The following is a 21,545-nucleotide window of genomic DNA, read 5'->3' on the forward strand; positions in this document are numbered from 1 at the left end:
CTCATCCGTGAATGCAGTCACTGAATGACAATCTCAGCTCCTGGCTCCCCTTGCCCCGGAGCCAGCTCCATCAGGGTGCGGAACCCTGAGCTTTTGGGCAAACAGCAGATGTCAGCCTTCTGGTGCTGCTACGATTTCATCCAAGGGCTGAGCCCTCCCATCTCTCCTTGGGGACAGGGATGGGCAGGGAAGAGGGCCAGAGGGCCAGAGGGCCAGAGAGCCTAGAGTTTCCCCCTAAATGTGCCAAATGCAGATCTGAAGTCAGACAGAGCTTTGCCTCTTCCTAGCAATGTGGCCTTAGGCAAGTGACTAAACCTCTCTGAACTCCGTTTCCAAGCCGGGACTATAAGAATACACTTCCCTGGTTTGCAAAAGGATGAAATATAAAGATGCACAAGCACCTAGCAGAGCCTGGAGGGAGCGCTCCATCGGTGGGAGCGGTGCTGCTGAAGGACTTTCCAACCTGTTCGAAAACTGCCGTGTGCTGTCCATGGCCCATGTTAGACTCCTCCCTACTATACAGATGGGAAGCAGAGCCACACTTCGGACAGAAACACTGACTACAGGCCAGAAAGAGCTTTAAAGGGGCCTCCTCCCACCTTCAGCCTTTCTCCCACCTGGAATTTAGTCACAATAACTGGAGATGAGGCAGCCACTTTGGACCATGAGGAGACTTGAGGATGGAAGCAGAAAGTGAGAAGGAACCTGGATGCATGGCCATGCTGCTACAAGGGAACCAGTGCTGCCCACTTCAGATTTCTTTCCTGTCTGACGAAAGCAAATCTATGACTGCTTTAAACTGTCATTGTTTGGATTTCCTCTTTCAGATAAACAACCCCAATAACTGTGTCCATTTTGCCAATGATAAAATAAGACTCAAGGGGGAGGAGGACGATCACACAACCAGCAAGTGGGACGTCAGGATTTGAACACAGGCCCCAAGGGCTCCCTGCAGTTGATTCTGCCTAACTCTTTGCTGTCTGCCATGAGAAAGTCCCTCTCTCCCAGGCCAGACACTCGCAAGTCGTTCAGCGTGACCAGGGTGGGGAGAGCAGAGGGAAGGAGGAGCAATCACGGGAGGCTCCTCGTGGAGGAGGTGGCATCTGAGCTGAGTCTCAGAAACAGGGCTATGATGATAACTGAACCCCCCAAGCCGCCCTCAGACAGGCAGCCCAGTGCCCAGAGCCCAGGGCTCTTGTCAGCTGCTGGGTTGGCTCCAGGAGTGTAGGGCCCGGGACCACCCAGCGCTCCGTGTCTCTCAGTGAGGACTCCTGGGGCTCAGCACATGTTGTACTCACAGCTGTGATCCACAGCAAGGCAAAGGCCCAGAGCCACAGCCACCAAAGGGCCCACAGAGGAATCCGCAGGACTCCAGCCCCAGCTGCCAAGGGCCTGACCCCGGCAGAGCCACCGGCTTGAGACGCTGGATCCCTCTGGCCGCAAATGGTGACGGCAGGAACGCAGGGGGCAACGCAGACTGCTGTTTGCCCAAGTAGCCAAGCCCGAGAGTCTCTGTCACCGGTTAAGGTCCCCAACTCCAGGTCCCCACGCCAGCCCGTGGCAGCCTGGCTTCTGGGAGACAGCAGCCCTGGGCCTGCAGCGCCCCCTGCTCTCTCCACGCTTCTCTGTCTGAGATGACCCAAAAATAGTGAGTGGTGCTTTGGGCCCTGACGTGTGAAGAAAAATCTAGTTTACCGTGGAGATCATTCCAACAAGTCTCCCAGAAAATAACTGAGTTATGGAAGAAGCAGGAGGGGGCACAGGTTCCAAGGCCCAAGTGCCAGGCCAGCCTGGCCACCAACTCCAGTTCCAACATGTTCATAGTCAAGACACCCCAGACACAAGCCTCCATTTCCTCTTCAGTGAACGGACAGTGAATGGACAGTGCAGAGTGCTGTCTGCATCAGTGAGCTTTTGCTGCGTAACAGAACAGCCCAAAAGTTAGCAATTTAAATAACAACAAAACAAATACAATGGCAAATGTTTGCCGATCACCCTGATCTAGTCACTCTACATTGCATGTGTGTATCAAAACATCACACTGTACTATATGAATATGCATAACTATGTGTCCATTAAAATTTTTATTAAATATAAATTTTTAGAGAGCAGCAAAAGATACCATTTTCACAATTCGCTGAGGCAGGCATTCGGGGTAGGCTCAGCTTAATGGGTCTCATATGCCTGGCCAGGCCAATGTCTGGTGTCCTCACGGCTCTCCACCCCCAGCAGCTGGCCCAGGCTGGCTCTGGAGGCGGCCAGGCAGGAACCCAGGTGCCAGAGTGGGAGCTTCAAGGACTTTTAAAGCTTGGCCTCAAAAAATCCCATAATGAGTGGTGCAGGTCTGGAATCCCAGAAGTATGAAAGGCTAACGCAGGAGGATCACAAGGTCAAGGCCTGTCTGGGCAGATTACTGAGCCCTTATCTCAGCAACAAAAGGTCCTATAATGTCGTCTCTCCTGTGTGACAGAGCTGAGAATCAAACAGCTGAATCTGACCCTACACTCCTTATGCTGTCATAGAATAGCTATAAATGCAGCTCAGCTCTGCTAGTGAGTTTCCCAGCAGGGTAGGGGAAAAGGGAAACTGGGTATATTACCCAATTTGTTCCTAGACAGCAAAAAGGCTGAATTCATTTGTTTTTCTCAAGTGGGAGCTCACACAAGAAAATTTGTGAGGTAGAATTTGGGGGTGTCAGGACTATACAGTTAGGGTTGTCCTTTGACCCATGTGGGGGGAAGGGTAAATGCCCACGCTGCCCTGGAAAAGGCTGTGTCCTCACTGACGCCTTCCCCTGTGGTTGCACAAGTCCTGAGCATGAGTGTCTCTGCCTCTTTGTGTCCCCTCCCACACCCCAGATGCAAAGTCCCTGCTACTCAAACCTCTCAGTGCTTTTAGGAAGTGCAGCGGCATCCGAGCGCTGCACAGCCCCCAGCAGCCCAGCTTCACTTCCGCCCCACACGCCTGGGCGGGCGGGGCAGGCGGGAAGGGCCTGTCACCAGCAAGGTGACACATTCCTGCCCAGCCAGCCCAAGCAGCAGCTGGGCCAGCGGACAAGGGGCCCAGCCACCTCTCCCCGGCGCTTCAGAATGGATCTGTGCCACTCAGGTAAGCGCGGGCTGAGGGTCGGGCCTCAGCGCCCTCCTCTGCAGAACGGGGACACACGGCTGCCTCGCAGGTCCTAGGAGGGACAGAGGGGGAGACACAGGGTCCAGCACGGACCCTGCAGATCCCAGGTGGGATCCAGCGGGGATCAGGGCTTGCACCATCCCTGCGCCCATGCAGCAGATGAGTAGTGACAGCCGCGTCAGCTGGTGGCAGGCCAGACGTGAGCTGCGAAGCAGGACGAGACCGCCGGGAGAGGGTCCTGGGGAGGGGACAGTGCTGGAGCCCAGCCTTGAAGGGAGTGAGAGAGATCTCGAGTTCTAGGAAAGGCCAGTCCAGGCAGGGGCAGCCGCACGGACGCCTGGAGTGGGCCGGGGGACAGTGATGTGCCGTGGCAAAGGTGACAGTGTTGGTGGCAGTGGTGACTGTCGGCATGGTACACAGCCCTGAAGCCCCTTTTTGGCCCTCGAGGGTTGATGGTGGCCTTTGAGGAACAGGGGACAATGCCTCAGGCCAGCTGAAGGCCAAGCAGGGCAGCCGAGGACCCGACTACAGCCCCCAGTGACCAGGGCGGCGACTCTGGGGGGAAAGAGGACCCCAAGGCTGCAGAGCTGCTCTCTGGGAGGCAGAGCTGGGCAGGGAAAGGGCTGCAGCCTTATTCTCAGAACACCCACCTGCAGCTCCCAAAGCCAAGGGCAGCAGGAGCCGGCTGGTCCCTGGGTCCAGCTGAAACACAAACTTTCTCTAAACAAAACCTAACACAGAGCAGCTGGGCCACCCTGGTGTCCTCCGGGGGAAGCCTGGACTCTGACCCATGAGGCCAGAGAGAACCTTCTCAAGGAGGCAGAGGCAGGACTCTCTCTCCCCCCAGCCCACCTCTCCTCCTCTCCTCCTGTGGGCTTTGGGGTCAGATGGCTCCCACCCGCGTGACTCAGTGACCACGGCTTAGGGGACCGAGACAGGCAGGAAGAGACAGAGCGCGATGCAGGGCCTGACTCACCAGTACCGGCAGGCGAGTGACACTGTGACAAGAGCCCCCCCGTGCCACCTGCCTGCCTGGTCACCACTGTGACTGCTCTTTTGGATCCTAGCACCCTGACATCACAGGGACTGTCGCCCCATGTGACAAGTAGGGAAATTGAGGCTCGCAGAGGTGAAGGCTGGCTTGCTCGAGATCAAGTGGCCGAGCAAGGACAAGGGCCAGAGACAAGAGGTGAGGAGAAGATGCAGACCTCTCGGCGCCACAGGAGGGGCCTCTGCTCTGCTGCACTGACCAGTAGGGAGGGGCTCAGCGCAGGGTCTATAGGGAGACCCAGGGTCTCCTTTTATTCATCCTTCCCCATTCCTTTATTCGTTCTATGAATAGCCTTCCATGCAGTGTGTAGGGTCTGGGAGCCTGGAGCTCGGGGAAAAGCGGGGTAGAGATGCTGAGCCTGACCTGGGGCAGGGAGGAAGCATCTCTCCCACCAGGGTGGGGAGATCTGGGAAGACTTTCTAGAGGAGGTGGGCCACCACCCCCAGTTGCCCAGGTCAAGTCTTAATTGGAGCTCCTCGGTGGCCAGGTGACGTCGTGCATCTTCACGCGGAAGTGTGCCTCAAGCAGGAACCAGGAGTCTGCACACGGGCCTGGGTCCAGCTCTGTGCCAGCCTCCTCTTGCTGTGGGCCTCAGCTTCCCCATCCTCACTAAGCACAGGGTGGTGGCAAAGGTCCCCACCAAGCGGAGTCACCTCCCACCCCTGTCATGGGTTGGTGACATCCATGAGGAGCGGGCTATGTCTTCCTCAGGGCCTGCCAGGAAGCAGGGCCGGTGTGAGGTCCCCCAACTCAGCAGAGGTACAGAGGACCCACAGCCAGCACAGCTAAAAATAGAGGACACTCGCTTGGCTGGGGAGAGGAAGCCACACAGGCCGCAACTGCAGGCTGCTGGGGACAGGGCCTGGGGCACACAGCCCTTCCTGCCCACCACCCTCTCACACTGAGACACTCAGGGGAGAGCCAGGATGGCGCCCCCTCGCCCCCCAGCAAAGGGGAAGTGGGTCCGGCTGTCCTGGATCCGGGCTGCAAGTGCAAAGATTTCTAAAAATACACTGGGAAAGAGGAAGGACAAAGGGGAAGTGGAGAGTAGCCAGCAAGCTGGCCGGGGCGGCAACAGTGGGCACCCAGTGGGCACCCAGTGGGCCTGAGTGCCGGGCAGCTGCAGGGCGGGAAGAGTGTGAAGGAAAAACACAAGCCGCCCCCAACTGTCCCCATGCAGTGTCACTCTGGGAAATCATTACTGCTGTGTGGATTTCCAGCACTCTGCCTCAGTTTCCCCAGCTCTGCAATGCTGGCTTCCGGGGGAGGGTAGGAAGGCCCAACATCACTCTGCAGCTCTGTTATTCTCAAATCTGTGACTATTCCCCATCTGGACATCCAGGGTCAGTGCTGCATCCAGGGGTTTGACCATTTGCATGGAGGTGAAGGCAAGGATCAAAATATAGGTGGATGTTTAATTTCTTAAAAATTCATCACAGTAAAACATATTAGCACGATTCTCCCTCAGAATACCCGCCTCACTTTGAACACACCCACCCTATCATTCTCGTCACTCTTTGAAGCAGTTTGTGAAGTCCTCTTTCATGAGAGCCTTTATGAGATGCGGTCAAAAATACCGTGAATACTGCCGCCGAGTGCCATCCAGCGGAGAGGCAGGCTCGTGAGAATGCTACCGTTTGTGTCCTTGTCAACTCTACACACCAGGCCTCGCACTGAGCACCTTCTGACTCTTCCTCAAAGTCAAAAGAATTGTGAAAAGCAAACAATTTGAATCAGTTCAGGACATCAAGGCAGCCACAACAGCTCAACTAAAGACTCTCCAGAAAGAGGACTTCCAGAATCGCTTCAGAAAGGGGCAAGGACGATGGGATAGGTGTGTTTGGAGAGGGAGGGAGGATTTTGAGGGAGATTCCTAGCAATGTGTCTTGTGCTATAATAATGTCTTCTTAAATTTAAATCCGCTGTATTTTCCCATCTCATACCTGGCTTCTCAAAGTGAACTTCAGTATGGCCCCAGGCCGGACCAGTGTGAAGCAGCTCTGCCACCTTCCGGCTGAATCACCCAGGCAGGTCACCTCAACTCTCTGAGCCCAAGTGCTCGCGTGTGGGATGGGACGAGCAGGACCTTTGCTGCACAGTTTCAGGGAGCCCCTGAGCTGATGGACAGGCAGGAGGAGCCAGAGCATCCAGGTGCCAAGACATGGCAGCTGCTCGGCCCTGTGCCTGTCCTGCCCAGGGCCCCGTTGGTCACACGGATCCCACAGATGCATGGCTAAGGCGCGGGCCGTGAAAGTAGAAGGGAAACGGACCAGGCTCACGGCAGAGGGGTGTGCAGAGCAAGAGCAAGGTGGGAGTCAAGCTGCTCCTGGGAGCTCAGAACGCAGGAAGAGGCCAGCTGGGCTGGAACTGCAAGGTCCAGTTCTGGGCACAACAATAAGAGCGGTGACGGTCAGCTACACAGGGTACATTCATGTGTCAAGCTCAGAGAAGGAACTGAGCCAGAGAGAAGGCAGGAGCCCCCTGGGAGGAGGGGAGGCAGCCCAGGACCCAGCCACTTGGAACACCCGTCAGAAGCGAAGCCCAGCTGGGCGTATTCATAGGCACCTGTAATCTCGGAGGCTGAGGTACGAGGATCATAAGTTTGACCCAAACAGGGCAACTTAGTGACTTAATAAGACCCTGTCTCAAATAATATTTTTTAAAAAAAAGAAATCCAAATACTGGGGCACCCTTGGCCCTTCCAGGAGGTATGCCCCGCCTATAGACAAGGACAGGGAGCTCCCCCTGCCCCCATAGCCAGCCAGGGAGGACTGCGTTCCCCATGGGTGGGACCAGCATTCCTGCCCCTAACAGGTGCTCTGGGTCCCAGCCTCTGGCACTGCCTCCCTGCTGTGTCCCTGTCCATGCGATGTCCCTTGCCTTCCACCCCTTCATATCCCCCCTGAGAAGTGTCAGCAAACCAGGGTTCAAATCCCAGGTGCACTTCCCAGCTGTGTGACCTGGGCCTCATCACTCTGTCCCCCTGAATCTGTGTGTCTTAACCTGAACAAAGCCTCCTGTGAAGGGCCTGGAGACAAATGACTCACTCTGCACGGAGCTGCTGGCGTGAGCTAGTATTCAGGAGCTTGGGTTGGGACTCTAACCAGGTGCGGTAGCACAAGCCTGTACTTGGGGAGGCTGAGGCAGGGCTGCAAGTTTGAATCCAGCCTAGGCAACTTGGCAGCTTAGCAATTTAGCAAGACCCTGTCTCAAAGGAAACACTAAAACGGGCTGAGGATGTAGCTCGAAGCAAAGGCCCTGGGTTCAGTCCCCAGGACCACCCACACAAAAAAAATGGTAACTTCTTTTGTGCCTCTTCCCAAGTCCCCTGGAATCTTCCCAGACCTGCAGGGACACAGAAGCACCCAGGGGTCCCCAGGGGGATGGCGTACAGACTGCCACCATTCCCAGGGTGGCCACAGAGACACAGCACTGTAATGGCGCTGACAAGGGTGCGAGGGGCATCCTGGGGGCACCCAAGATCCCCAGCGGTACCTTCATTAGGCCGTCCCATCGCTCCATCAGGAAAGTCTTCCAGTGGTGACACATTGCCCACTGCCCATGCCCTGACTGCACTGAGGGTCCCGGTCTGCATGATACCACAGAGGGAGTGCTGAGAGCTGCTGCCTGGGCTCCAAGAGCAGCGTGAATCTGAACCTGCACTGCTTACGGTCAGAATGAGCAGCTGACCGGGGCAGGTTCGAAGGGGCCCAGTGCCATGGACTGCCTTCCACGCTGATGCTTGGTCCTTACAGAAACCATAGGCTCAGTGTGGGCCTCTGCCCTCCATGTAGGCCAGGTGGCTATGACGTTCATGCACCCTGGGAGTCATTCTGCCGGCATTCCTGTGTGCACGCTCTGCGACTGCCCTGTACAGAAGCGCCCCCTCTGCCCTCTTCCGCAGGCCTTCCTTGCCTCTTCCTAACCTCCATGTCCCAGTCTTCTGATTTTTATTTTTCCTTCAGTACTGGGGTATGAACCTGGGCCTTCACACCAAGCTACATTCCCAGCCCTTTTCTCCCTAAGTTGCTAAATTCCCCAGGCTGGGCTCAAACTTGCAACCCTTCAGCCTCCCAGACTGCTGGAATTATAAGCCAATCTTCCTTCTTTCTAGCCTCTGACCAGAAAGCAAGCCGGTCATTAACACCCAGAATGCATAGACGCCCTTATTTCAAGCCACTTCTCTGATCCGGGAAGTGGGTGGCCAGATGTCCCGCACAAAGTTCTGGGAGAGGGCCTGGCTTCCTGGGACCCGAGGAGCAGGTCGCAGCCCTGCACCTGCCCACTCCTTACTTGAACCCAGACACTGTGCCAGCCCATGCTGCCGCCGGGCGGGCCCATCTCTCTCCTGCATCAGCAGGTCACAAGGGACCTGCCCGTGAGGATGGAGTGAGAGCCATGGGACCAGCTCTGGTGCCACAGCGGTGGTGACATGGGGCCTGGGCTGCCTGCCCATGGAACTGTCTTAGGCCTTTGGCTCTGTTCATGGACCGGTGCAATGCTAACAAAGGCCACCCTTGGCTCCCTTGGCCCTACCAGGGCTCGACAGCCCTCCTGGCTGCGTGGTGAGAGGGGTCCAGGGCCACACTGCCCCACTGGGGCCTCTGGGGACTGTTTTCCTCACTAACTGTAATTCTCTGCTGCAGGAGGTGTGGTCTTCCACTGAGTCCTAGAGGTGCTTCTTGATTCTCCCATGGGGGCCCCATAAATTGTTCTTGGAGTCATTCCCATGCCTGATGCAGTGCTAACGCCCCAAGGGGCCTGTCAGATGGCATGACCCAGTCGCACCCCAGCCTGGCCACTCCCAAAGTCCTTCCAGCCTCAGCCTCATGCCAAGCTGGCACTCCGCATATCTCTCAGAAGTGTCTGTCCCAGCACATCAAGGCGCCCGGTGGGTGTGGGCTTCCTCCTAAGGGGTGGACAGGAAGCATCTGTGCCTACCTGGAAGGTGTCCCAGGAGACAGGCCCTCCTCAAAGCTGTGCCGATGTGGCCTGCCTGGCCCTGCCAGGGTCCATGCCCACACAACAGGCACCTGCATCACCAAGGCCTCCAGTCCAGCTTTGCCCATCCGTCCATAAATATGCTGTCACCTATATGATGGGCATCACCATTGCAGGGATCAGGCCTCTTCTGACTACATCGTGATGGAGGGCAGGAGGGGGAATCTGATCCTGGGGCAAGGCAGCAAAGGACCCAGCTGTCCAGGCCCTGGGGTACACACCGTGTCTGCCCCTCCTTCCTGACAAGAGGAGACAGGAAATTACCTGCCAGAGTGATGCCTGAATTATGTACCTAGGCCCTGTTCATTGCACTAGAAAAGATGCCACATCTGGTGCAGCAGCTGCAACCAGCTCAGGGCTGGTTAGTCTGTGGGATCTGTGGCCACCCTCTGGACCGTTGACAGGGGTAACGAAAGCCATCACCCCACATCCTGCAGGTCCCCAGGTGGCCGTACCCCCACTCTTCTCCTCACCCCAAAGGGGGAGTTTTCCCCTTAGCCATGAGTGACAGCTCACAGACTTCCCAACACTCTCCCTGCCTCCCTGTCACCCTGACCCATGGCCCAGGTGTGGGTCAAGCACCCATATGTCCACTCTAGTGACAGCTGTGGACCAGGAAAGTGGCCACAAGCCAAGTGGACGCACAATGAGATGGACCTGGGCAGACTTTGTCTGCAACCCAGCCTCTATATGGCCACTCTAAGGGGGCCTCTGTGACACCCAAGTCCCTAGGGCCAGGGTTGGCCTGGATCCTGTAGCTGGCTGTGCTCAACGTATTTGGAGACCCCTGCTTTAGGGAAGGAGCACGCTGGCCTTGCAGGACACCATTCTCTGGGAACCAGGCTCCTTCCGGCCTGGTGACTGCCACCTCGACGTGGGACTTCCGACTTCAAGGGGTGTCCCTGAGTGGAGGCACTGTCCAAGGCTGGACTGGAAGGCTCAGGTGCAGACCATGGGAGGAAGACCAGCTGGAGAGGCCGGGATACTGTGAAGGCCTGGAGGCAGGAGAGGGCTTTTCCTCTAAGAGACAAGGTGTCTGTGGAGACTTCAACCACATAGTGCTACGGACAAAACAGGTCGCAAGGCCCCACTGTGGGAATCATCACCCCATCTTGCACAGAACACCACACTCACATGCTGCAGGAAACTCATTTCCGGAAGATCAGCAAACACTGGCTTTGCAGCCAGCCCACCCCAAGGTCCCCGCCTGGATCAGCAACTATGTCCCTATGGGACCTTGGCCAGGTCACCTCCCTACTCTGAGCCTCAGTCTCTGGGGGCAGGGACTGTCAAATATCCCCATAATCCAGCCTCCCTGTCTTCAAGGTGAGGACATCAAGACCACCCTACTAAAGGATCATTTCCCAGCCTCCCTTGCAGCTAGGTTGGTCATGTGACTATGTTCTGCCCAATCACATATGAGGCAAAATTTCGTATCACTTCCTGGTAAGTAGGTGAATAAATAATAACCACAGGAGCTGGTGAAAAAGTGTGAGTTCCAGGGAAGGACAATGGCCTTCAGCAAATATATATATTTTAGTCTTTATTGGTGCTGTGGTTACAGTAGTAGGCAAAAGGCAAGGTGGATGAATAACCAAAGAGCTGAGTCTAATTTGGAGAACAGGGAAGAGTCTCTGTTTTGGGCGTGGAAGAGACAGAGTGCTCAGGAGGGCAGGCTCCCAGGCAGGTGGCACCCCGGCAAGGGCCAAGGGCAGAGGTAAAGCCAGGCCGGCATCTAGGGGCAGAGGTGCTGCACAAGCAGCTAAGGCAGGAATCTTCTCTTTCCAGAGTCTGCTGAGCTGAGCAGCGGGGAGACAGAGGAGCTGCAGAGGATCAAATGGCACCGGAAGCAGCTGCTGGAGGACATCCAGGTATGTGCACACCCATGGATCCACGCATGCATGCGCAGAGCTCCCACGAACCACACAGGCATCAGTGGGAATTCAGGGGTGGCGGGGCCCCACAGAGGACCAGGAAGCTGGGAGGATGGACAGCCATTGCTGGGAGCACCTGCTGGATGCTGAGTTTCACCACCTCATTGCACACAGGTCTAATCCAGCTGTGTGGCCCGGTCAGCCCCGCCCCTCCCCCAAAGTAGACCGTTCCTTCAAGCTGGTGCTGGTGTGTGCCCAGCATCTGCCTGATGCTGGTTAGGATTGTGGAGCATTTTTGAGGGAGAGCGGGGTACAGTGCTGACCCCACACATTCCAGGCAAGAGCTCTACCACTGAGCACGTCCCCAGCCACCCAATCATTTCTTACACACCTGCTCATGTGGCTCTCAGCTCCCTTCTAAGACAGGGATGAGTTCTGTCCCTTGAAGGTGCCTGGCTCAATCCTGCCCCGGGCCCTTTGCACTCGCACTTCCCCTCTGCCTGAGCCTCTCCCATCTCCCCTCACGACTCCTCCTTCTCATTACTTCATTCTCAGCTCAAACCCTCGCCTTCTCCAGGCTGCCCTGACTGCCCTGGCTACCGCCGCTGTGTCCCTTCCAACCTGTACTCACACATGCATACCTACAATCCATACAAAATCATTTCTCCAACTAGTATTTTAGGGAGCACCTACTCTGTGCCAGTCTCTTTCTGTACAATTGCTCTGATCATTTTAGGCATTGATATTTCATTCGCCTTGTGGCTTGATGGTCTCAACCCCACCACTCCGTGGGCTCCATGAAGGCAGACCCAGGCCTGGCTGCCCAGTCCCACCCACAGAGCATGCAAGCGCTTGGTTCCTCCTTTCCAGAGAGACCCCACCTTGTGCACGGGCATCATTTAGTGGCTCAGCTAGATCACGTGGACAGGAGCTGCCTGGGCGCTGCAAAGGTCCCTCAGGCCGCATGGTGGTGCTGAGTCCCAGGAAAAGACCCTAGGAGCAGCCCATGCCCAGCACCCCAAAGATCGTGGGGTGACTCTCCCTGGGGGCACTTGCCAGGTGCTCATGTGCTGCCTCCTGGAGGCGTGGGCCAGTGGCCCGCCACCCCACCTGCCCAGTATGTGTTCGGAGGGGCAGGTTAGGGGTCTCCTGCCCTACTGGGGGCCTCCAGAGTCAAGATGGCAAAGGCTTGGGGTGGGGCCTGGGGGCACAGCTTGGAGTGAGACCTTGGGCACATCACTGCCTCTCTCTGTGCCTCAGTATCCCCAAGATGAGGACCTGTGCTCCGAGCCCTGTGCCCTGTGCCCTGTGCTCCGGCTGCCTGTAGTGCCTGGCAGGCAGTGGGCACTGGGAAGGCAAGGGACAGAGCACAGAGTGAGGGCAGGGAGGAGCGGGGCTGAGCAAGGGCAGAAATCCACCTGAGGAGGCCGCAGGGAGCCCGGGAGGGACTGAGCTGGGAAGGGCAGGGGCCAAGGTGGGCTCGCAAAAGCTGCCCACAGGTGGAGCAGGGCACTGCGGCAGGCCTGGTCCCGGGCAGGAGATGCCCCAGAAGCAGTGGGAAGAGATGGCAAGGCTGGAAATGGGGCCGAGCGACAGCCGGGCACAGGAGCCGAGAGCAGCAGGAGTGCAGAGGCAGCGTGTTCGCGGGACTTCAAGGCCTGAGACACTCCCCGAGGGGCCGTCCTCCTCCGAGGAGAAGGACCTCAGACTGGGGCTGAGGTGGAGGTCGGAGACAGGGGCAGGGCCGCATCACCCAGGCAGGAGCAGCTGCACAGGGGCCTGACCTGCAGCCTGACCACCCGCAGAAGCTGAAGGACGAGATCTCGGAGGTGTTTGCCCAGATCGACTGCTTCGAGGGCGTGGAGGACAGGTGAGAGGATTCGCAGAGGCCGCCTGCCGGCACGTCTGCCGCACCCACTCCTCCCGTCACACCTGCCCAGCGCCCAGCGCCCACGGTTCTCAGCACGTTAACCCCGGCAGTGCGGAGGCAAGGGGTGCTGTCACCCCCTTTACAGATGAGGAAACTGAGGCCTGGAGGGAGCGGTGACTCTCCAGATAGGGTTCCTCCAGGGGGAGGATTTACACCCAGGAGTCAGCTCCAGGGCCTGCGCACCCCACCCCACCTGCAGCCGCAGGGCGTATGGCTCCCCACAAGGGCCCTGGGGAGGAGGGGAGGGGTCCCCAAGCCGCCCAATGATGCCCTCCTGTCCACAGCCGGATGGCGCAGAAGGAGAAGGAGCTGTGCATCGGGCGCAAGAAGTTCAACATGGACCCAGTGAAGGTCAGCAGGGGACAAGGCGGGACTGCGCTCTGGGCCCTTCCCAGCGTCCTCTCCTTCCCCTCCTTGCACAGGGGCCTTTAGATCTGAGGCTTCATGCCCAAAAATGTTCTCCTGCCCTGGGCTGGGGGGGAGCCCTCTTGGGATCTCACCACTGCCCCCTGCTGGCACGGAGGTGCCCCCTCCTAAGGATCTCAGAGCAGCCCTCACGGCCAGGTGGCCTGGGTGGGGACGGAGACAGAACAAAGTCGCCTGCCCACACTCCCAGGTGGGGAAGGGCGGCAGTGCGAGCGCCACGCGGGGTCCCCGGCAGTGTCCTGCTACAGCTGCAGCCGCCACTCCCCCAGCCCAGTCCGGAGTGATACCGCACTCACTGTCACAGTCACAACCCCGGCCCTGCCCCGCCACCCACCCACAGGCCTGTCAGACACCCCAAGCTGCTGCCCCGTCCAGGGGAGCAGGGACTGGGCCCAGACTCTGGAAGTCAGGCTTTTGGACCCTGGGGGACTTGGGCTGTTTCCTGCCCTTTGCATTTAGCTTTTTTTTTTTTTTTTTCTCCAACTTTCATACTGTGAACATGGATTACTTGTGTGACAAAGCGAAACACTATTTTTAAGTTTTGTAAGTTGGGGGGGAACAAAAGAAAAGGCTGAATCTGAGAATTATGAATGCGTAGAACTGTTGGAGCATATAATCAAAGGCTGCCAGGCTGAAAGGGCACCCCAGGCAGCACCTGGCACGAGCCTGGTTGATTGCAGAAACTTGCACGCCTCCAGGGACAGGGAGCTCACCACTTCACAAAGGCGCTTCCTATTAAAGAGGGACAAATTGCCAGAACAGCCTGTGCCACTCAGAACAAGGGGCCCCAGGGTTCCGTCCCTGCCTGCCCTTCCCCCACACACACCCCGCTGCTGTCCGGGCTGCCACGGGCTCTGTCCCCCCAGGGCATCCAGTATCTCACTGAACACAAGCTGCTGAAGCCCAGCGCCCAGGACATAGCCCAGTTCCTGTACAAGGGCGAGGGCCTCAACAAGACGGCCATCGGCACCTACCTGGGGGAGAGGTGAGAGCTGCTCAGGGTGGCAGGAAGTAGGGGTGTGGAGTATGGGAGAGTGACAAGGGAGTCACCACTCTAGGGCCTGGGGGTCCGCTCATGCCCTCCACTCGGGCACCCTCATCCAAGACTCGACAGATGCTGGTCCTGAAGGCTTCGCCCTAGGTCCTGGTTCCCGAGACAGCACATCCCACCTGGGGCGGGGACACGGACGCCAGCGGGTGCCGCTCATCATTACAGCCCTGGGTCCCTGATGTTCAGAGAAGGCAGGGAGGGGGTCAGAGTACCAAGGACGCTGTGTCCCCTGCTGGGAGGGGGACGGGAAGTTTCTCAGGAGGTGACAGGCAGGCAGGGTGCACACCTGGGGAAGAGTACTCCGACACTAGAACAGCCAGTTCAAAGGCCATGGGGCAGGCACAGCCTGCAGAAACAGCAGGGTGGGGAGACAGAAGAGAGTGAGGGGCACAATGGACATGGAAGGGAAGAAGTGGGGTCTGCAGAGGGGTCTGGGTGGAGCAGTGATCTGGGACCACCCTCCCACCAGTCCATGGGGGCAGACCAGAGGGCAGGGGCCAGAGCTGGGGGAAAAGGGGCTAGACGTGCACATCACACTGCGGGCGGCCTGGGAGGATGGCCCTCTCCTCCCTTGCTGCCCCTCCAGGAGGGGGTTGCCAGCAGGTTCCCAAGCGTGTCCCCCTACCCTCTCCCCAGGGATCCTCTCAACCTGCAGGTCCTCCAGGCCTTCGTGGACTGCCATGAGTTCGCCAACCTCAACCTCGTCCAGGCTCTCAGGTGAGTGGAGACAAGGACATCTGCCGAGGGTCGGAGCAGAGGCAGGAAGAGACAGGAAGCCTCCTGACTGCACCTGCCTGGGCTTCGGGTGCACGGGGTCGCAGGTGGAGGCGCCCCTCCAGGGCCTGGCCGCTAATTATGAAGGTATTGCATTTGTACAGCTACAAACCTGGATATCCAATGACTGCGCGATGCCATTCTGTTTTTTGTGGCACGGGCTGGTTTAATTTAACTACTACAGCCCAGTATGTCCTGCACTTGGTACTTTCTGGTCAGGGTACTGATGTTGCTGTTTGTATTTTCACCATTATGGGAGGCATCGGGCACAGGGTTCGGAGCATGAGCCCTGGAGCCAGACTGACCAGGTCAAGTGTGAGCTTTGCCACTCTGCCTGTGTAATAGTGGGAAAATCACCAAAAAGAAGCCTCTCTGTGCCCCAGTTTCCTCATCTGTAAAGTGGGCGTAATAACTCTACCATCTTCATAGGGTTGTGAGGTGTAAATGAGAAAACCCTTGGAACTGGCTCACAGGACGTACTCAGTGAGTCTTGCTACTGGTGGTAATGCCTGGGAAGTCAGCTTCCAAGAAGGGGCACTCCAGCTGGGCTTTGAAGGATGAGTAGGAGTTTGCCAGGAGGAAGCCAGCACCCTCCATCTCCCTGGCTCTTTAAAGGAAAAGAGTAGCTGGCTTAGGAGCTTCCAGCTAGGCGCAGGCACAGCCTGTACCCTCAGGGAACTCACCCTGTAATCTCCACTTCTGGCTCAGGAGGGAAGTGTAGGTTCCAACACAGGAAGCCCAGCCAGGGGAAGGCACTGGCCCAAGGCTGCACAGCCAGGTCCCCAAGCTCAGGGACCAGGGCAGGCTGGGCCACAGTGGCGGAGATGTCCAGAGGGGCACTGGGAGCATTTCTCGCTGCCTGTGTGCATGAGCCCCCCTCAGTCCCCGGGCTCAGCTCAGAGCGGTCCGCCCCTCTGCTGCCCACTGCCCTCTCCTCTCAGGCAGTTCTTGTGGAGCTTCCGGCTGCCCGGCGAGGCCCAGAAGATCGACCGCATGATGGAGACCTTCGCCACCCGCTACTGTCTCTGCAACCCAGGCGTCTTCCAATCCACAGGTGCGACCCCTCCACATGGCCACCTCTCTAGGGTGCCCGAGAAGCCAACTGGGGTCCCTCACCCCCTGCCAGCCCAGGACATCACAGGGGCTGAGCCCCTCGAGGGTGGCAATGCTGAGTCCTCACCGGGCCGAGCAGCCCGTGATGGAGCCGGAGCAGCTGTGGCAGCCTGGGTTCCTGGCAGATGGAGAATAGAGTGGGCGGGGGCGGGGTGTAGGAGGAGGACTGGAGCCAGTGCGAGGGGCGAAGATACAAAGAGTGGCGGGTGGGAGGGCACCCAGGGTGGGAGCAAATGTGGGGGTGGCGGAGCAGAGAGCAGCCTATGGGCAGCTGAAGTCTAGGCAGCGGGGAGACCAGCCAGAAGCGGGTAAGGCTGGGCCTCGAATGCCAAGCCGGGGTCCTCCGGGGCCCTCGGGGCCTGGAGAGGGTGGGCCGGGGAGGGGAGCATGGTGCGCCAGGCCTGAGACCTGGTCCGTCCCGCAGACACCTGCTACGTGCTGTCCTTCTCCGTCATCATGCTCAACACCAGCCTCCACAACCCCAACGTGAGAGACCGGCCGCCCTTCGAGCGCTTCGTGTCCATGAACCGGGGCATCAACTGCGGCGCGGACCTGCCCGAGGAGCAGCTGCGGGTAAGGGGGCACAGCCACCACCGCTGCCAGGCAGATGGCTCAGGCAACTGTCCTGGGATGAACTGTCACAAACGCAGCTGGCCCCCAGGCAGGCGAGGAGCAGGGCCCACGCCCCTCACATAATCCTGCTTCTCCACACCGCTGCGGGGCCTGTGCCCGGTGCCGGGACCCAGGCATGACACAGCACGGGGTCTGAGGACCTCTGTACAAATTACAACCCTGGGGCACTGTTGCAGCACAGACTCGGGGACAGCTGCTGTCATGCTCCTGGGGCAGGGGAAGGAGCACCCTGGAGACTCCCTGGAGGAGGGGAGCCCGCGAGGGTTATTACCGTCCTGGCATCGCAAAGTGGGTGTGACTTCTGGAGGGAGGCTGGAAAACAGCATTCCCGAGAGAGGACCCCACTGGAACCCCGGCTGAGATGAGGGTCCTGGTGGTCAGGGACACGGGGCCCCCACTGAATGACAGGCTCCGCGCAGCGCAGAGCCAGGAGCAGCTTGGGGAGACACGCAGAGCCTGGCCGGGCCACGTGAATGGCCAGGTCCCCTCAAGCGCTGGGGATGCCCAGGGCTCAACAGCACCTCATCCCCAGGTCAGAGTCCACGGGGACATGAACAGCCCCACCGCCAGCTCAGCATGCCCAGGATCTCCTGCTGCAGTAGTCAGGGCACAGGGCCGGGTCTGCTCTGGGCCCTTGGTCTGAGCAGGGCCTCACTCTTCGCCCAAGGCTGCCTCATTCCCAGCACGGACGTTCAGCACCACAGGGCCCCCACCATGGAGCGAGGGATGGCCGGAGCGATGCTCAGCCCCACAGCCCCCACTGCCCACAGAGTGGCCTTGGGTAGTGACTCCCTGGGGTCCAAGCCACCGTTCCCTCCAACAGAGGGTGGAGACAGCTGGCCTGTGTCACAGAGCTGCTGTGAGTCGTAATTTTACAAACGTAAAGGGCACTGCCTGTGCCGAGTAAGTAATGCAGGCTCCGCACGGCGGCTCGCGTCCCTGTGCAGAACGATTAATACTGAGACAAATGGCGCTGGTGAAATGCTGCGGCGGAAGAGGCTTGGAGAGTCGGGTCATTGCCGGTCTTTGGCCAGCACCAGGCACACCCTGACCTTGGCACTGGTGAAGGTGTGAGTTGCAGCCACCCCCAGCCCCGCCCTGCCAGGTCTCCCAGGTGCCGCATCTCTGCCGCCAGCTGCCAGCAGCCTTCTTGGCATCTCGCTCCCCCTCACTTCCACCTTGAGCCTGTGTTAATAACAGCACTCCCGCGTGCATGGAGCCGGGAACTCTCTCCTCGCAGGGCTCGGGCTATTATCTCCGTGTAGCCTCCAACTCCCCCCGGGGGGTCTGCGAAGGGTTATTATCCTCCTGGCAGCCCAGAGAGGTGCCGCAGAGCAGGGAAGGAGAGAGAGCCGAGCCCCAGCCATCAGCGCCCGGGCCGCCCCTCTCCCTGGCTGAGACTTCAGGCTCCCCGAGGCCCCCGCCCGCAGGTCAGTGTGGAAATGCCGGGCGTTCAGCAAAGTGCCTGAGTAGATGGAGAGGCCAGCGAATCTCGAGGCACTGTCAACGAGCTCACAGGACGGGGCTGCTCTACTCAGGGGCTTCGCAGTTGGCTGCGTGCACTCGGGGTCCCTCTGCCCTTCTCTCTGGACCTCATTCTCCCCGAATCGGCAAAGCAGGGGCTTGCAGCCCGTTTGTGGGTGTCCTCCATGAAGAGACACCAGTCTGGGCCTTGCTGGAAAGGACACAAAATTCTTTTCCTGCACCTCATGTACAATATTAAATGTGACCTAGACAGAGGTCACCTCAAGGGCACGCAGACCCTGAGGGTGCACAGGAAAGGCTGAGGTGTGGGAACAGAGGACTGGAGCCAGTTCTGCCCTGGCCGATTGGGTGGGAGCAGGCAGAGAGCTCAGGGGGCTCCAGGCAAAGGAGATCAGTGCCAGCTCTGCCTGGTGTGACATTGGGCACTGGCCTCAGTTTCCTCATCTGTACATTGGACTGATGACTGACTCAGCATTTTCTGAGAAGCAGGGCATGGGCACTGGGCAGGCAGGGAGGATGGCAAGGGGACCAGGCACTGTGCCCTCTGGTGGTACAGGTGGAGAAACCGAGGCCTGGGTAGGGGCTGTGTCTGTCAGCCCTGGAGCCCCGGGTACATTGCAGACCTCTCTGTCAGAGGATCCTGAGTACCAGGCACAGTTCTAGGTGCTATGTGTTCTCATTTAGCCCCTGCCCCCAGTGTACAGCTAAGACACGGGGCTCCAAGAGATGCAGCAGGTCAGAGGGTGCATGCCTGAGAAGAGCCCACACACACGCCCACACAAAGCCCTTTTCTCTGCAGAGAGAAGAAAGCAAGATTTGGGGACAGAGGGTTTGGTTCCAGCAGCCAATTACTTCCTGGTTGGGGGATCCTGAACTGTCCCTGAAAAGATGAGGGGTCAGTTGGCCTTTAGACTGTTGGTGTCAGGCTAGGCTAGATCCAGGAGCTCCTGACATCATCGCTCCCTCCCATGGCCCCATGTCTCAGTGGCCCCATCCTAGTGCCCGTCTCCTGCAAGGTAACCTTCCTCTAGGAGCCTCTCCCCAGGTGGGGCAGAGGTGGCTGCGGGATCTGGGCTTCCAGCCAGCTTGGCATCCTCCTGCTCAGCTGCTTCACCTCAAGTTCCAGAACTGAGACTCCTATTGACTTATTGCTTGGGTCACATGTGCCACCCTGAGCCAGTCACTACACCAGATGACAGGCTCAGCTCAGCCAAATGTGAGTCATTCCCTCCCTCCTGGAGCCCGGGGGTTGCTAACCCCCCTCCAAACATCCTGCCCCAGGGCACTAGAGGAGAGGTACCTCTGCAGACCTGGGGGATGGGCAGGTGCGGGCCCAGCAGAGCTCCTGGAAGGGGCCAAGCATTTCTGCATGGCTACCCAGACAAGGGGACGGTGGGGCTGGTGTTTGGGTGACAGTGGATACTGGGGTGTTTACAAGGTACAGGAAGCGTGGGTGAGCTGAGCTGTTTGTGGGGACAGAATGTGCGAGCTGATATGGTGACCACAGAGGCTGCAGGGCCTCCTGTGGCTTTGGCGGAGGCCACCTCCCACCCCTGCCCGCCTCCCTGGGCCTCCCCAGTATTTGTCCCTGACGACAGCTCTGCCAAGGAGCCTCCTCTGCCACAGGCCCTTGTTCTACCGGTCGGCGCCACCTGGCAGTTCCCAAGGGAGGCTGAGCCAGAGGTGGCAGGTCTGCCAGGAGACACGGGCCCCTGCCTTCCCCCGCCCCCATCACAGCAGCCAGGAGGGGCCAGGGCCTCAAGTCTGTGCTGGAAGATGTGCCTGACCACCTCCACAGTGCCCAGGGAACACTGCTTTCCGCCTGCACCCCACTCCGAGCCCCCAAGCTCTCAGATCAGAAAGGATATAAACAACCAGCAAGCACCGCTTTGCAAACTTGGGGAGAATGGAGCGAGACTTGTGAAATTTTCCATTGAAAATCTCAAGGAAACCATTAGCAGCCCACACAGACACAACAGGAGGAAACGGTTTCGTTATCTCAGACAGAGTCCTGTCTGATTTAACAAGCAGAGCCAAGTAGTTTATGGTGTTCCTCCAAAGCCTGGAAATCCAGGCAGAGGAGGCTCTTGGAATCTAACCAATACTTCATGGCAGGACATTCAAAGCACACTGGGGCATCCAGGGCAGCGTCTGCTCGGCCCTCAGGGAGCCCCAGCTCTGGCTTGCATACCTCCAGGGATAGAGAGCTCACTCCCTACATGGTTGCACCTGCCATATTTCAGCAGTTCCTACTGCCAGAGTCCACCACGGGGACCTGAAATCTGTTCTCAGGGACCTCGGGCCTGATCCCCACAATCAGAGCCCATGCAGCCAGGGCTCCTTGGGAAAGGGGACTTGGAGGGCATAGTCAGCACCCTACCTGGGGCCTCCCCTTCTGCCAGGCCACTCACATGGACGAGTCAATACCCTCTGCCACAGGGGTCCCTGTGTCCCCAGCCCCGCCTGAACATGAAGAGCTCAGCTGCTCCCTGAAGCAGAAGAAAGGGCTCTCCCGGGGCAGCCCTCAAGCTGCTTCTGTGTCCGGAGGGCACACAGGGAGGCAGAGCAAGGGGCTGGGTGCCACCAGGCCCAGAGCAGAAGGGGAAGAGCAGTGGGGCCCTCCAGGGGCCAGGATGAGCAACCGGAAAGGAAGGGAAAGGAGAGACTGGCCCCAGGTCCTCCCGGGCTACACGCCCTCTCCACTCTCCCTCGCAGAACCTCTTCGACAGCATCAAGAGCGAGCCCTTCTCCATCCCCGAGGACGACGGCAGCGACCTCACCAACACCTTCTTCAACCCAGACCGAGAAGGCTGGCTGCTCAAGCTGGGTGAGAGGCCCCTGCACCCAGTGCACACCCTGATGCTTCTGCACACTCACACACACACTCTGATGCACAGGCACACTCCTAGCTCATGTGCACACTCAGGCATGCGCAGGCTCTTGGCTGACACCTGCAAGCATGCTCACATGCAGCCGGGTTGCCATAGCCCCAGAGCTCATGAACCTCAGCAGGGGGGTCTGCCTGTTCCTTCCTTCCATTTCCATTCACTCATCTACCATTTCGTCTACCCATCCTTC

General features: G+C 58.6%; 1 protein-coding gene across 1 annotated transcript in view; it reads left to right on the forward strand.

Moving 5' to 3' along the window:
• The first annotated feature begins 2,885 nt into the window (after positions 1-2,885).
• The window catches only part of Cyth4 (cytohesin 4), a 28,601-nt gene continuing 9,941 nt past the window's right edge, over positions 2,886-21,545 (forward strand). Inside the window, exons 1-9 of the mRNA XM_005379197.2 lie at positions 2,886-3,108; positions 10,970-11,052; positions 12,861-12,925; positions 13,270-13,336; positions 14,278-14,396; positions 15,099-15,179; positions 16,178-16,290; positions 16,774-16,922; positions 21,183-21,294. Of these exons, the coding sequence (XP_005379254.1) occupies positions 3,090-3,108; positions 10,970-11,052; positions 12,861-12,925; positions 13,270-13,336; positions 14,278-14,396; positions 15,099-15,179; positions 16,178-16,290; positions 16,774-16,922; positions 21,183-21,294 (808 nt within the window). The 5' untranslated portion in view covers positions 2,886-3,089. The remainder of the gene's footprint in view (positions 3,109-10,969; positions 11,053-12,860; positions 12,926-13,269; positions 13,337-14,277; positions 14,397-15,098; positions 15,180-16,177; positions 16,291-16,773; positions 16,923-21,182; positions 21,295-21,545) is intronic.

Source organism: Chinchilla lanigera, unplaced genomic scaffold (assembly GCF_000276665.1).
Source record: "Chinchilla lanigera isolate Chin_1 unplaced genomic scaffold, ChiLan1.0 scaffold00012, whole genome shotgun sequence".
In the NCBI taxonomy this organism is placed as follows: Eukaryota; Metazoa; Chordata; class Mammalia; order Rodentia; family Chinchillidae; genus Chinchilla; species Chinchilla lanigera.